Source organism: Struthio camelus, chromosome 7 (genome assembly GCF_040807025.1).
Source record: "Struthio camelus isolate bStrCam1 chromosome 7, bStrCam1.hap1, whole genome shotgun sequence".
In the NCBI taxonomy this organism is placed as follows: domain Eukaryota; kingdom Metazoa; phylum Chordata; class Aves; order Struthioniformes; family Struthionidae; genus Struthio; species Struthio camelus.
This window is the reverse complement of record NC_090948.1, coordinates 9,590,700-9,606,758: the sequence shown is the minus strand read 5'-3', so window position 1 is coordinate 9,606,758 and position 16,059 is coordinate 9,590,700. Positions and strand designations below refer to the sequence as shown.

The 16,059-nt window shown below is 36.0% G+C and overlaps 1 protein-coding gene across 4 annotated transcripts in view; it reads left to right on the top strand.

The window, feature by feature from the left end:
- Nucleotides 1–16,059, top strand: part of ATRNL1 (attractin like 1) — a 542,042-nt gene that overhangs the window by 117,376 nt on the left and 408,607 nt on the right. For all 4 annotated transcript variants that reach the window (XM_068951630.1, XM_068951631.1, XM_068951632.1 and 1 more), the window contains exons 14-16: nt 709–827; nt 8,421–8,553; nt 9,986–10,167. In XM_068951630.1, the coding sequence (XP_068807731.1) occupies nt 709–827; nt 8,421–8,553; nt 9,986–10,167 (434 nt within the window). The remainder of the gene's footprint in view (nt 1–708; nt 828–8,420; nt 8,554–9,985; nt 10,168–16,059) is intronic.

Genomic DNA, 16,059 nt, shown 5'->3' with positions numbered 1-16,059 from the left:
AGGACCAAAGAAGCCAAACTGCATAGCATTTAGAAAGAGAAGTCAATGTAGGAGATGGAAGACGTTCTCCTATATTGAACTGTGGTGATTTTTCAATTTTTATCTCCTTTTAACAGAAGTAAACATTTTTTGTCTCAAACTGTTTTAAATAACACAGATTTTAGTCTGAAGTCCAAAGTTTTTTCATAGAGAAAGGGCAGAGCACTGTAACTTACTAATCATTTTTAAGTTTATAAATTAATTTAGAAAGAGTTAAAATATTTATGTGTTGTTAGCAGTCATAGCATGTGTTTTTTGTTTTTGTTTTGTTTTTATTTTTATTTTTTTGTTTGTTTTTAACTTCTTTTACCATTACCTACCGGCATGGTGATCTTGTAGGTTTTTTGCAGAAACCTGCCTCTGAAGAAAATCTTTCTTTGTTAAAGGACTGAGCAAAGGATAGTTTAAGTTTAACTTGCTAAGTTTAACTTTTATACTGTACTAAATGAGTCTGTATGTTGCAAACCGGTGAGTGTTCCTTTAGTTGAATAAATGTTACTAAGTGAATACAATTGATTTCCTACAGTAACTTACAGCCTTTTAAATGGCCAGAATTCAAATAAAAGATATGACAGGAAGTATTCTAAGCAAGGGTATTCTAAGCAAGTAAAATGCAATGGTGTTCTCCTTCAATGTGATGTTTCTTTTTGATTTCCATTTGTATTGCAGCTCCTGCAGATGATAGATGTTACAGATATGCAGACTGTGCAAGCTGTACTGCCAATACGAACGGATGCCAGTGGTGTGATGACAAGAAGTGCATTTCAGCAAATAGTAACTGTAGCATGGTGAGTCCTTGCAAATCTATAATCATGGTATTAATATTGTTTCTTTTGTAGCTAAAACAATGGCTTCTTGCACAAAATGAAAAGGAGATGCACACCTAGCAGACTTTAATAGTAGCTTGTTTTGAACACAAACATAAACACACCAATATAGTATAACTATGTAAACGTTTTTGTTTTAAAAAAAAAACAGTCAAAGATACCCTGATACAGTGATTTATTATTCACAGCTCTGGGTGTTTCAGGATTTATTACTACCAGTTTGTTTATAAATTATATAATACTGTTCCAATGATCATCTCTAGACAAGTGAACCATAAACTTATCACATTGTGATACTTCACTGAATGTAAGAGTTGACCCACAGGAGTAAATACAAATAGCATTTGAGACTGCTGAGTATTGTGTCTTCTAAAGGGTAAAGTCATTACTTCCAGTGTCATTTGGTGAAGGTAAACATATTTCTAGTGAAATTAAAATCTAAGAAACTTACACCTGGCTCCTAAGAACTATTTTTTTTACAAGCTTGTATTTTATGAACATCTATTGACTCTATAATTAAAAATAAAAATACTTTAAAAGGAGAAAAAGCAAAAATTCTGACTAGCTTTAAAAATATATATATCACTGCAATTCTCTTTATTGCCCTACCTCTTACCACACAGGCAAATGCTATTGATAGGAAAGGAGTAAACTAGGTTTCCAGTGAAAGCAATTTTCTGGGTATTTTTGGCAAGAACAAATGGAAAAGTCAGTAGCTTACATAATTTATAAATATTGAGCTCAAACTTTTGATGGAATATGCAATCCTATAGATATGAAAAAGGATGTAGAACAAAATAAGCATATTTAGATTAATTTAACCTGTATGTAGAAGATAAAATGAATGAGAATTCTTCCTTTTCAACATTAGATCTCAAAGCGGATAATAGTGGATAATTTTTCAAATGGGGAAACTGAGACAATAAGCTGTTGAGTTTCCTGTCATCACACAGTTATTCAATAGCAGAACTGAATAAAAGTAGTCCTTTTTCCTTCTGACCTCCCTATTCTGTCAGTCGGTGTAAAGATATTCTGTCAGTATGATGATTGATTTATGTGATATACTTTATTTATTTGATATACCTGATTTATTTGGTATATAAGCTGTTTGTAATCTTAGCTCTTTGAGTATGGCCTAGGAACTTCTTTCTGAGCATCGTATGGTTATGGAGTCTTTTATTAATTTGGACCTTTCTGGCAGTCTTTGACATTGCAATACTGGTTTGTGAGCAGCACTTCAGAGCACTTAATATGCCTGCATATGTCTTCTCTGTAGTGACTTCCTGCCTTTAGTTTTATGTTCTTCATCAGCCAGGTCTTCTGTTGTCTTGGCTTTCTTGTTGCCTTTTGATTCCCTTTAGTTAATGATTTTTGTAATCTTTTCCCATCTGTTCCTCAGCACTTAGTTTTGGGTTCAGTCCCTCAGTCTATTAGTTGGTGCTCTCTATTTCCTTTTTATGTTGCGCCTTTTCACAGAATCACAGAATGGTTGAGGTTGGAAGGGACCTCTGGAGGTCATCTAGTCCAGCCCCCCTGCTCAGGCAGGGTTGTCTAGAACACATTGCCGAGGATTGAGTCCAGGCGTCTTTTGAATATCTCTAAGGATGGAGACTCCGCAACCTCTCTGGGTAACCTGTTCCAGTGCTCTGTCACCCTCACAGTAAAGTTTTCCTTTATATTCAGACAGAACTTCCTGTGTTTCAGTTTGTGCCTGTTGCCTCTTGTCGTGTCACTAGGCAGCACTGAGAAGAGTCTGGCCCCATCCTCTTGACACCTTCCCTTCAGATAGTTATACATATTGATCAGATCCCCTCTCAATCTTCTCTTCTCCAGGCTGAACAGGCCCAGCTCTCTCAACCTTTCACAGAATCACAGAATGGCCAAGGTTGGAAGGGACCTCTGAAGATCATCTAGTCCAACCTCCCTGCTCAAGCAGGGTCACCTGGAGCGTATTTCCCAGGATCACATCCAGGCAGGTTTTGAATATCTCCAGGGAAGGAGACTCCACTACCCCTCTGGGCAGCCTGTTCCAGTACTCTGTCACCCCCACAGGAAAGAAGTTTTTCCTCAGGTTCAGATGGAAGTTCCTGTGTTTCAGTTTCTGCCCATTGCCTCTTGTCCTGTCACTTGGCACCACGGAGAAGAGACTGGCTTCATCCTCTTGACACCCTCCCTTCAGATACTTGTAGACATTGATGAGATCGCCTCTCAGTCTTCTCTTCTCCAGGCTGGACAGGCCCAGCTCTCGCAGCCTTTCTCCATAGTAGAGCTGCTCCAGTCCCCTCATCATCTTTGTAGCCCTCCGCTGGACTCTCTCCAGTAGCGCCATGTCTCTCTTGTCCTGGGGAGCCCAGAATTGGACACAGTACTCCAGGGGAGGCCTCAGCAGGGCTGAGCAGAGGGGGAGGATCACTTCCCTCGACCTGCTGGCAACACTCTTCCTAATGCACCCCAGGATCCCATTGGCCTTCTTGGCCCCAAGGGCACATTGCTGGCTCATGCTTAACTTGTCCACCAGGACTCCCGGGTCCTTCCCTGCAGAGCTGCTTTCCAGCAGGTCAACCCGCAGCCTGTACTGGTGCCTGGGGTTATTCCTGCCTAGGTGCAGGACCCTGCACTTGCCTTTGTTGGACTTCAGGAGGTTCCTCTCTGCCCAGCTCTCCAGCCTGTCCAGGTCCCTCTGAATGGCAGCACAGTCTTCTGGTGTGTCAGCCACTCCCCCCAGTTTAGTATCATCAGCAACCTTGCTGAGGGTGCACTCTGTCCCTTCCTCCAGGTCATTGATGAAAAGGTTGAACAAGACTGGACCCAGGACTGACCCCTGGGAGACACCGCTAGCTACAGGCCTCCAACTAGACTCTGTGCTGCTGATCACAGCCCTCTGAGCTCGGCCATCCAGCCAGTTTTCAATCCACCTCACTGTCCGCTCATCTAGGCTGTACTTCATCAGCTTACCTAGGAGGCTGTTATGGAAGACAATGAGACCTTTACTTCAGGTTGAGACAGCAGTCCTGAAAGGCAAGCACTTAAGCAATTAGCAATAAATGGCTTCCTTCTCTGCTTACTTTCTTGTCTTAATACTCTCTAGTATGAATTGAAGCAGTCGCTGCAGATAAGAGTAACTGTAATCATATGCTCCATTGGTTATCTAGCTCTTTTGGTCTATAATCCTTCATTTTATATGAATTTTAACTGCCTACACTAGAAGTTTTTGAATGAAGTAATTTCATTTGAAATACTAATTATTTCCCTATTGCTTACAGAGAATATTTTGAAGTATTGAGATGCAGCAGTAGTATAATGTTAGACTTCACTCTAAAAATGTCTTCATTATTGATTTTGAGAGAAAAAATTTTCTTTTCAAAACTAATAGTCCTTGGAAAATATAGGAAAAACCTTTTCTTACAACATTTCAGCTTCTATTCTAGATCTTCACGTTGTTAGGCTTGTTAAAAAGCTACTCTTTTACTGTAACAAAACAGCAGACATAAGAGAGGCTGAATAAATTGAAAGCACCTAACCAGTTGGGATCAAGAACACCAGGCGGTAGCACATGGATGTAGTTCTTTTACAGTCAGCGTACCGGCTATATGACATGTTTTTTTTAAGTAGAGCACATGATTTTTTGCTTGGGGAGATGGTGATGGGAAGAGACATAGCTGAGGCACTCCTGCATCCAGTCAGTATTGCATTTTTGAAAGTCTCACTGTTTATGGCTGCAAAGGGCCACCTCTTCCATCTGTAACTGTGGCCAACCTGCACCCATATTTCCAGTACAGTTACCTGAATTTCTCATATGTCAGTCTCCACACATACAACACGATAAAGCCCCAGCTGGTGTATTTTAAATAAAGCACAAACTGCTATGTGAATTTAAATTATTTTATATATGAGCGTGGCAACATAAACTAAACCTTGTAGAACCTATAAAGGGTATGCTAAAGAGCATCTTTTGAGGAATAGAGGGTACTAGAGGATGCTCCAAAGAAAAGTATAATCCTACCTTTAAATTATACTTTTAACAATGACTTAAAGAGAGGAATCATTGTCTTTTTGTAATGTGTTTGCACAGCTTCCAGAAAGATGGCCTCCTGTTTCATGATGGGAGTCCTTAAATGCTGCAGTAATACTTAGTAGTAATAATAGCAATCTGCCTACAGTTGAGGAATTCAAAGAACAATCAAGGAGAGACTTTTTAAAGTTGTTGAAGGAATTATAAGTAGGATCATAATTACCATGGTGAAAAAGGAAAATTAAGACTAAGAGATACCCCGTAGTAAGATTTGGCAGTAGCTTCAGAGAAATAAAGGAAAATCTAATAGATAATCTATTAGAAAATTAGATTAGGAAAATCTATCAGATAAACTAGACAAAACATACAAGATTTTAGTGTTTTTCAGAAAAATCCAAAAGGAGGAGAGTAAGGTATGTCATTTATTATAAATTTCTGAAATTGTAAGGTAAAATAATCCAACACTTTCATTTTAAAAAGGATATGTAGAAAATCACTGCAGTTCATAAGTCTGTCTAACACCGTATCACAATCAGAACAAAGAAATCTAAGTAAATCAGACAGGATTAGTGAAGTAGGAAACTTTGTATGTAACATGATTCACTCACACTTTTGTGTGTAAACATTATAAATATCCTTCAGCAATATAAGACTTTGGTAACAGATGGACTGTCATATTTCTGAATTTCATTGGATTTGGTAGCTCATGTTATAACCTTAATGTTGTGTTAATATGAATCACCTATTGGATTAACATTTACATTGAACTAATGAGATTTTCAGGGAAGCAATGTTTAAACTGGATTTAAGGGAAATAAGTGCTGGGAATAAGGGAATACAACAGAAAACATTATTATAGAATAATCACTCTTACTTTGAATTTTATTTTAAACTTTAAATAACCTGTGCAAAACAAGCTTCGTATTTAGAAAGTAATAGAATGAATATCTTCGTTTAGTTAGAAAATTGCAATCTGTATGTAATATTACCATGGAATAAATCATTTTCAAAACAATCTAAATGCTTAAGGATTTTGACATTGTGATAATGATGTGTTAACAGCAAATATTATTTGAGGTATTGAAAATGAGCAGATGGTGCTTACTTGTAATCTAAAATTCGTTGTAAAGCATCTCTCAGGCAGTTTTGTGAATAACCAGTATGATTGAGTTTGTGCCAGAGGTTTTGTATGTATTACTGTTTGTATGTATTTATTGTCCTATTACTTTACAACATTTCCTTTGGCTTTGTTTCATACAGTTGTGTAGACTCCTTCTCCTAGAACAGCTTTGCTGCCTCTCTTCACTTCACATTAGCCTCTCTTATAGACCAGAAAGATAGTAGGTACCTTTCATAATATGCTCACTGATGGGCATCTTGTCCAATAAAGGCATCAAACGGGCCCCTAAACAGCAGTGTTCTCCAGCAGTAATGAAGCCGGTCTTATGTGAGAGGAAAATTCATTTTAACAATTGCGTTATTTCAGGACTTCCAAAAAAAAAAAAAAACCTACATAAAAAGAGGTTGGTTGTTTTCCCTCTTGACTGCAGTAGGTTGATGCACTATTATCATGATTCCTGTACCAAGATCTGTGTTAACTTATTATCGTATTGCTCCTTTAAATATACTTTATAGTATTCCAGAAGACGATATGTATTAGGAAGGAAAGGAGCTAAAATTGTCAAGTAAGCCATACATGTGCTACCTAAGTGCAATTCTTTTTGCTACCCAGCATGAATATCTTCTGTTGTTAGGGAGAGAAAATACTTGTAAAGTATTCTTTGGCAGTTGTATGATTTCTAACTTATGGGCTGGATACCTCTAGTTACACAACTGAAATCTGAAAAAATATTAGTAATTTAAAAAAATTGACAAAAGGGTATTTCTCTGGCATAAAATATATATGTAATTACTTATTTTCAGAAATTGATGTTTGACAGATTCATGAATTTATGCAAAACTTCAAGGTACCTGCAAACCTGGGCATGTTTTAAGACTTTGGGATATATCTTGATGCCACTGCAGTTGATGAGTTGATTAGCTCTGAATTTTAGCCAAGTAAACCATCCCCACACATTGGTTTTCTGTTTCAGATGAAATATATTTCTCTGCCGTTTGACATGCCTGTAACAACTCAACAACCCAAATATATGGGGTGAGCTAATATAAGAGTCAGAGCTGACTGAAGCCTGAGGCAGCCGTATTTCTGCATTTTTGTGTTATGTTTTCATGCCCTCCATGCCAATGTAATCTATGCTTAATTAATCTGGAATAGCTGAACTGGCCTTCACTTTTAAGTAAAATAGGGACTTTTAGTAAAATGCTTTGGTAAGCAGCTATAAATGTAACTCCTGTAAATTAAATGTCTTGTGCATTCTTGTATATCCTTGTATTATGCCACTCTGGATATCTCCTAAGGAAGAGGAAACAAGCCCTTTCCTTTCACCTAGACTGTGTACTTTGAGTTGGACTATGACAAATTTGACCACCATTGCGTATGGTCTTATATGGGTATTGTTTGGGGGGGGGGGGGGGGTGTCCTGCTGTGGAAGTATGTTTTAATATGAGTTTGTGTATTTTGGTGAGAATAACGATGCTTTGACTTTGCTTTAGGACTTATTTTTAATTATTACCTGCAAATGAAATTAGTTAAGACAGTCTAATGGGTAGATAGATGAATTGATTCATATTTTGGGCAGTTTATTAAATAAGATGTCAGTAATTATATCTCACCTTAAAAGTGCTACTTGAGGAATAAAAATGTTTTCAAAATGCCTAACTTAAAAAGCAATACTTAATTTTTCAGAAAAGAATCAGATAAATTCCTTCAGGGTTTACTACTTTTCTTATACACTAATATACCAAAGGAATACTGTTATCCTTGGTTTTATGTCACTGCTTGCCAAAATGGTACCCTGTAGATGCTGTGCATTTTATAGCAAGTATCTTAAATACAAGTTTGTAGTTAAAACTTTAAGATAAAATGACGAGAATTTTTGAAAAATCCTGAAAAGTATTTCTTGTGTTTTATAATCACTTGTCTGTAACTCCAATTTTACGTGATTCACTTAACTTAGGTAAAGCAATATAGTGCATTATCTTGCACCTTCTGTCAATGAAGTGTAGTTATTTTATGCCTTAATCTTGCTCTGTTTTTTATGATCTTTTTGATTGTTTTGCTTGATTAACCTACAAATAACTGGAGAATGAAATAATTTGGTGAGAGCATATCCCTGAACTATCTAAGAAATAAAGGTTTAGTTTAGTTGTTTAAGCTCTTCCTATACTCAATAGAGAGAAGTGACATCTTCAAAGTGCAATTCGTCCCATACAGATATATCCAAAGTCAGGATCGGATGAATTTTCCTTCAGAGATGCTCTCTACTGACTGAAATGAGAACCTAGACAAGGAGCTTAAATTAGACCTAACTTCTTGATGGCTCTGCTTTTCTGGGGGGAAACGTTGTGTGTTTCAGTTCTGACTTCTGGTTTGTTGGCAGTTTGACATACAGTATTCTGTTCTGTCTGTTTTGTTTTCATAGTCTGTTAAAAACTACACCAAATGTCATGTGAGAAATGAACAGATCTGCAATAAACTGACCAGCTGTAAAAGCTGCTCACTACACCTGAACTGCCAGTGGGACCAGCGGCAGCAAGAATGCCAGGCGTTACCTGGTAAGGGCTTTGGAATGGGGACTCTGCTTCTCTGCTTTTTATAATTGTTGTCAGAGCTGGATAAATCTCCTCCACTGTTGCCAAAGAACATTCATTCAACTAGAAGACTAGATTCCTTTTGCCCATGCTAGCTTTCCCCTCCTGAATATGCCTATACAGGTGAAGAGAGACGTAATTACATCACTAATTGGTATAGCTCTGCTACCTTTAATCTTGCTAGGATTAATATTAACAGAGGCATGATGGCATATGCGTACCTCTGCACAAGCTAGTGATGAGTTCTAGCCTGTGGGGAGGTCACTAAGTAAGGAGCTGAATTGTCATTCTGAATGCTTTACTGCTGTATATTCACTGGTACCGTTATTTTTGCTAGCTGGGGTTTTATCTTCCAGTGAAACAGCTGTACTTTAATTTTGCTATGCAGATAGGGCCCAAGGTCTGACTTCTGGATTGTCTAATGTTATTAGTACTATGAAAGCAGGGAATATAAAAATGCTGACATAAAATATTTTCAGAAGGTAAATGTTAATATTCTGAAATAATATTTACTCTGTAATTCATATGCATAACTACATATCTGCAATTAGATATCGGAACTGCCCCACCTGATCTTCTTGTCCAACTGAAGTTAATGAACCGAACTGGTTTTATGACAGCAGCTACCTGTAACAAGCAGTCTACAAATAGTTTCTCTGAAAAATTATTTCAAGAAATTATTCATTAAATAGCTTTAATAATTTTATTTTATGCAGTTTTAAATTACATCTGTGTAATCTGTGTAGAGATTAACTATAATTATTGCTATGAATTATTTAGTCCGTTTTTAAGTTATCTGCATCTGACTGATGCTGAAATATTTTGAAGAGGAAATGTTTCCTAAAATGTTGAGTTATCAGAATTTCCTATCATGCTGATTATGTTTATAGATAGACTAAAATATGTTTAAGCAGCGACAAGATAGATTTGTCTTCATTTAATTCTGGGAAATTTATTTTCAAATTTTTTGAAATTTACATAATGTTTAGATAAAGTGATTTCTTTATTTCCCTAGGATATCTATTGCAATAGCTGAAAGTTAAAGCTCTGCTAATTAGGTGCGTAATCTAGTCTTTAATGTTTAGTTTTGCTCAAATATGAATAGCAGAAATAGCGTAATAATATTATTAACCTGAAACTACATGTGTCTATTGAAGTGCGTCATAAATTGTTACAAGTTTCTTTTCATAAAACACTATTACTGTAATTAAATCATTCAAAGTAATATTACATGATATTTTAGAATTTTAGTGTGACATGAAAAGGGAAATTGAGTATTGGGATATATTTTGAATCATTGTCTGAACAAGATGAAATTCAGACTCAAGTTTTTTTTTTTTTTTAAGTTTTTAAATTTGTTTTCAAGTCAACTTTAATCATATACTTTTTATACTAGCTCATCTGTGTGGGGAAGGATGGAGTCATATTGGAGATGCCTGCCTCCGCATAAATTCTAGTCGTGAAAGCTATGACAATGCCAAACTATATTGCTACAATTTAAGTGGGAATCTTGCCTCGTTAACAACCTCAAAAGAAGTGGAATTTGTTCTGGATGAAATACAGAAGTATACACTTCAGGTAACTTTAATAACTGTAATTCATGCTTATGTGAATTAAATTTGCTGTGAGGAACCTGTTTTAAGGGTTTGTCCAAAGAAACAGAGGAAAATGAATACCATCATGAAGAGTTTAAAATATGTAATGTGCTGGCAAACATCTCTGATATCAGTAATGTAGAAGGTATTACAGAAACCTCCCATCTAAGGTTAAAGATACAGCAATTCTCAGACGTTTCTCCCTACTGATTTAACACTTACAGGTTACTGTTTACAGATTACTTTTAAGAGATGAAACAAGAGAATGTCTGGAACACTGATTTTGGAAATGCCAGTGCTTTTCCAACACACTGTGACAGAAGGAATGAAAACAAGACAAAATAATTTTCACTATAAGGAAGAAAAATTTCCTTGCTTTCACATTAGTATGTTAAACTGCTTACAGGATTGTTTTTGGGTGGTGAATAAGTTGGCTAATCTACAGAAAATTGAATTAACTGCTCATATGACATGATAAGACTTTCCTTTCTGTTTCAAATTGCTGATTTTAAAATGGAACTTCCTGTGCTCATGCTACAGACAATTTTATGTGATGCTTTTTAAAAAAAGGGGAGAGGCATTTTCTTCAAGTTTTCTTAAGGAACACTTGTTGAAATTGCAGCTATGTAAGGGAACTGCATTCTCTTCTCTTTGGTAATAGCTAGAAATGAGAGGTGTAGACCTTGCCATTAGTGGTATGATTGCAGATTTAAAAAAAAAAAAGTAGGGATAAACTCACCTGCCTGAAAAGGGGTGAAGACCGTTGTCATGAATGTAGCAGACCAAAATCTCTAGAAGTGAGTGACAAGGACTGTCATCTTAAAATTGCAACTTGTGTTTTTATCACTAGTGAAATAGATGCTTCTCACGACCCGATTTGGGGAGAGTTGCTAAAAAAATATATGATAGGTACAGCAAAGTTTTGTCCAATACCCTAAAGAAAACATTTCCTAATTTTAAAGTGGGTCTTTAAAGCCAGTGTACTGCAGTCGTAATGGCACTTTATGACTGAGAGCAACATATCCATACTGGAATTGTTAGATCTGTCCGTTGTCTTTGATGTGATTGACAATGGGGTATTATTTGTTGTGGCTGCAATGTCTTATGAGTAGATAGGAGCTGATTTAGACAGGATAGGAACTGATTTCAAGAAACTTAAAGCCTTTTGGAGCCCCAGACGTTTTTTCCATTTGAATGTTCTGCAATTTCCACTGCAAGTTTTTATGTTTAGTTAATGTTATTTGCGGTTCAGCGCAATGTCCACCACCATATGTCCACAGGTACATATGTATGTGCGTATGCATGCATACATGTGTGTGTATGTGTGTATCTATATATTTATATATAAAATAGACCCAGTTCATTTCTACTGTGAATGGAAGTCTGTTAGCTGAAGGGCCATGGATTAAAAAAAACAAGTACTTTCAGTCAGGTAGAGGATGCATAGAAAATAACTTGCTTTGAATTATATCAGCCCCTATAATGGAGGGGATTAGACAGGAGCTCTCTGATAGCAGTAGGGGAGGGAGTGAGGGAGAGGGTTAAAAACTCGCAAGTGCCTCTGACAAGTACAGCTGTCATCAGGAGATTCTTCGGGAATATTATCTATATTGATTTGTTAACTGTAGCACAGTGTTGTAATTACCTGTTCAAGGGTGGTCAGCTTCAGTTTTTTTAGCAGTTAAGCGTTCAGATTTTGATTGCTGTGTTGTTTAAACTGGTGGAAACCCTACCCACATCACTGATACATGTCCCCGTAGCGCATGCATGCGTGTTCAAAAGGTGTCAGGCCCCACAATGTACACACAGACAGAATGTCTTAATAGAATAAGAATCCATTACAAGAAAATCGGTTCATATTAGTAACCAACATTTTAAAGTGTAACTTTCAGGTTTGGAACATGCAGCGTTTCCTTGATTGTAGAACAAAAACAAATTTTTAAGTAGCTTAGCTTAGCTTTACAGTCACAGGATAAGAGAAGACAATTGTGAGTAATAATTAAAATTTATGTCAAGCCGGTAGATGATTTGCAAAGTTTTTATGTCATGTTGCAAATAAATCAAGACGGCTGCAAAAAATAGCAGTGTAAGATTACCTTTGTGGTACGCTAATATCGAATGCAAAATTTAAGGACATAAACTGTGAATCACAATATTCTGTGCTATCTTTTCTAGTGTTCCTTTTCAAGAAGGATGTGCAAATGCAGGTTGTACATCTAGGGATTTTTTTCAATTAATGTAGGACTCGGACAGAGCAAAATTATTTGTTTTGCTAGAAGCACCTATATTTTCTATTATTTGCTAATAAAGGACAGAGAAGTAGTCCTTCTGTGTCAGAAAATCTCTTTGGATATTGTACTTTCTGCAACCTTGGGACAAAATCCATTTTGTCCGCTTTTTGACACGAGATAATCTTTCCATTGAAATGGAAATAGCAGAATCACAAATGGCAATGATTTCTCTACTTATTTACTTTGCTTCATTTATTTATTTATTTATTTTTCCTGAACCCTGTAAAAGTACCCCACAGGACACCCTCAGATCTAAGAGCCTGTGACAGAGTATTGATATGGCAGTTATCTGACTGGCTTGAGATACAGATGAGAAGTGATTGTATTCAGAAGCTAGACTTGTGTTGTGTTTCAAAGCTTAGAGCTTCTACAAGGTGACATCCTGCTTAGCATGTCTTTATTTAAATGAAGTATGTCCTGAATCACTGTAATGCTATACATTTGAGATATTCTGCATGCAGTTTATACAATGGTAGACAAATGCATGCACTTTAAAAGCATATCTTGGATTAAATGTAGTTCATGTCATGTAGTTATCAGAATGTCTAATGAATTGTTGCTATGATCTATGCTGTTTTTCGGTTAGTTAAGAAAAAATTTCTTTCATTCCTATGCATCTGTCCCGTTGCATTTATGAGACAGCCTAAAGGTGTTATCAGGTGTCACAGAGGCTCTCTGAAATTTTGCTTGTTTTTCTCTTGTCTACCTTTTCCTCTCAAACTGCAATCATAATGACTTAGGGGGTGTGATTTCATTTTAGATGGCTTGCTTTGTTACAGATTAGCGTTGTGAAGTTCACAAATGTAGTTAGAAAAGCTCTAAGGTGTAAACTGTGCCTTAATCTGAATCTGAAGTATCTATGCTGGAGTTTGACTTCTGTGATTAATATCAAAGGCTTTAAAATCTTTTTCCCACATGAAACGAAAGCTTTTAGAATTAGTAGATGTGTCAGAATAACATTTGGAAATAAGAGTATGGGTCTATTTTTATCTCCACTTCATTTAATATTCTTGTACTGAGAAAAGAAAAAAAACTTTGACAGCTGTTGTGTGTGTTACAGACCATTAAAATAGTATCAATATACAGTACAGTCTGGATGGGCTTAGAAATTATTTGTTGTTTATAGAAACAATGTGGGACTTTGTAGATAATTTTCGAATATACAAAGTCCTTGTTTTGGGGCAAATTTAGGACCATTTCTTCATCAGGTTTAGAATAATACAAAACATTAATACTTTCGAGTGATTCAGAGAAAGGAGGCAGCTGCTTTCTCCACAGCCCGTTCAAAACTCATTGTGTATCAATGTTTTCTCTTAATTCCAATACTAACTTGGGAATCAATTGAATGTCTCCTTTTAAAAAGATAAGGAGAATGTTCATTTGGTACTAAAGAAGGGAACTAAATGAAGAAATTTGTGGTGTGAAGTCAAGGCACTGTTGTATTTGCATGTATGTTCTGAAATTATCCCCAATAATTTAACACCTAATATGTCTTTTTCACTGAAAATAAATTAAATTTATTAAGGGAATGCCAAAGTAAATAAAATGAATAGACTGCTTGTTCCCATACCAAGGCAAAAAAAAAGCTCGATATTTTTTATTTGACCGAGTCAGCAAAATATTGTGAAAGGGAAGATTTGAATTTTTCTGCAATGCAGGATAAAACAGTAGCAATATAAGGTTAATTAATAGCTTCTACAATATAAGGTTAATTGATATGTCCTACTAATATTCAGATTTGTATGCTCATTTAAAAATGCAATTACTTCTCTTGGGAGTTTGCTCACAACTGTGGGATTTAACTCCAAATAAAAATTTCCTTGCCATGGTACAATAAATTCTGAGAAGATTTAATTTTGTTACAGTAGGCAAAAAGAAAGACGAGAAAAATTTTGAACAATGTGTTTCATTATATAACTGCTTGCAGCTTTTCCTTTAACTCACTATTTTCGGAGTTAAGCATCCTTTAGTGATAGTCGTAGTTAATTAGAGTTTTGCATCATACCATTCTCCGCTGTCAGCGCAAAGTATTCCCGGAGGACTGTATGCCTTAATGGCAAAAGATTAGTTTTCACGTTTTTATCTAAGGTTCTCATGTTTGGTTGTTGTGAAGCTGACATCTCCTTTTTTTCTGAATTAGTCTTTCTATTACAGTTTCTCGCAGTCCCACTTTATTGCTGTATTTCAGCTATTTAGCTGTTTTCCTATGTTCAGGAAGTGAGGGCTTGACTCGCTTTGGATGACAGGGAAAAGAACCTGGGTTTCCAGAAGACTGGCCTCTATGAAGAGGATATTTAAATTGAAACTCCACAGGAATAATTACTTTTATTCTTTTCTGTAACTGGAAATTGGAAACGCTGCAGCTATCTCAAGTTGCCCAGTTTTACATAGCTTTTCATTACCGGCTCCACAACAAGGAAATATGAAAGCAGCAGCAGAATTAAGTATTGTTATGACTTAATACATCACCTCCACTAGTAGTTACATTTGGATTTCATCATTTCATTTGTGTCTAATGTTTAAATGGCTAATGTGTCTAATGTTTACATGGTTAATGTGTATAAGATGTTTAAATGGTTCTTGAAAAGTTCATTGGGGTTTGGTAGTAAGATACTATTGTGACAAACACATCAGAAAACGAGTCAGAAATATGCAGTAAGACACATTTAAAGCTATTTAAAATGTGAAAAAGAAAGGAATTTAAACAAATATAGGGAAAAATTTCTGAAAGAGAGATATGATTCTTCAGCAATTTGCATAGTTATCAAACAGAGGAGAATGATGAGCCTCAACAGTAACTGGCTATTCAGTAAAGGCAAACTTGCTCACTTCACTCATCTGCAAATTATTCAGTCCTCATTAAATTTGTGCTGAGGCATCAGTAGTGTCTGAAAAATGTCTCGTGACGATAAATGATGATATTTCCTGTAGATCTCAGAGCAACTTAGCCTGACTTAAATTTTCCATGAGTAAATATTGGAATTAACACCAAGTATCAGCTTTTTAGTTAAGGTTGCTCAATCTTCCTCTCTAACACAATTCTGTAATTACAGTACTTAAAAGATAATTATTACTACTTAAAATTTGATGATTTAGAATAAGACAAGGGCACTTTTTGGAAGTTATTGATCATTGATGTTTAAATAATTCCTGTAGTGGTTGACCTTAAGGCAAACTTTTAGCCAAGTAGGACCGTAGATGTAACTGCATACAGAATAACAGGAGACGTTCTATTAGTATGCATCATTTTGATCTTCTGTCACATGAAATTAAAGCCCTCTCAGCAATTTATCTTTGATTTTTAATAATTCCTAAATGTTCTCTAAGTACTATTAGTGTGGTTTACTCACTTAGAAGGGTTTTTGCCAACTTATTATCAGTGGTATAAAAGATTATTCTATTAAAATGGTTAAACCTTGACCAGTTGGATTTCAAGCACCAGTATATTGCGTGCTAAGACTAGCTATATGTTTTAAATACTGGCCTAGAAAGAAAACATGAAAAACATGTTTTAAAGAGTTCCAGATCTTAGATCACGTAGTGGATGGAATAAAGCTACGCAATAGCTCTTAAGACATGTTTGA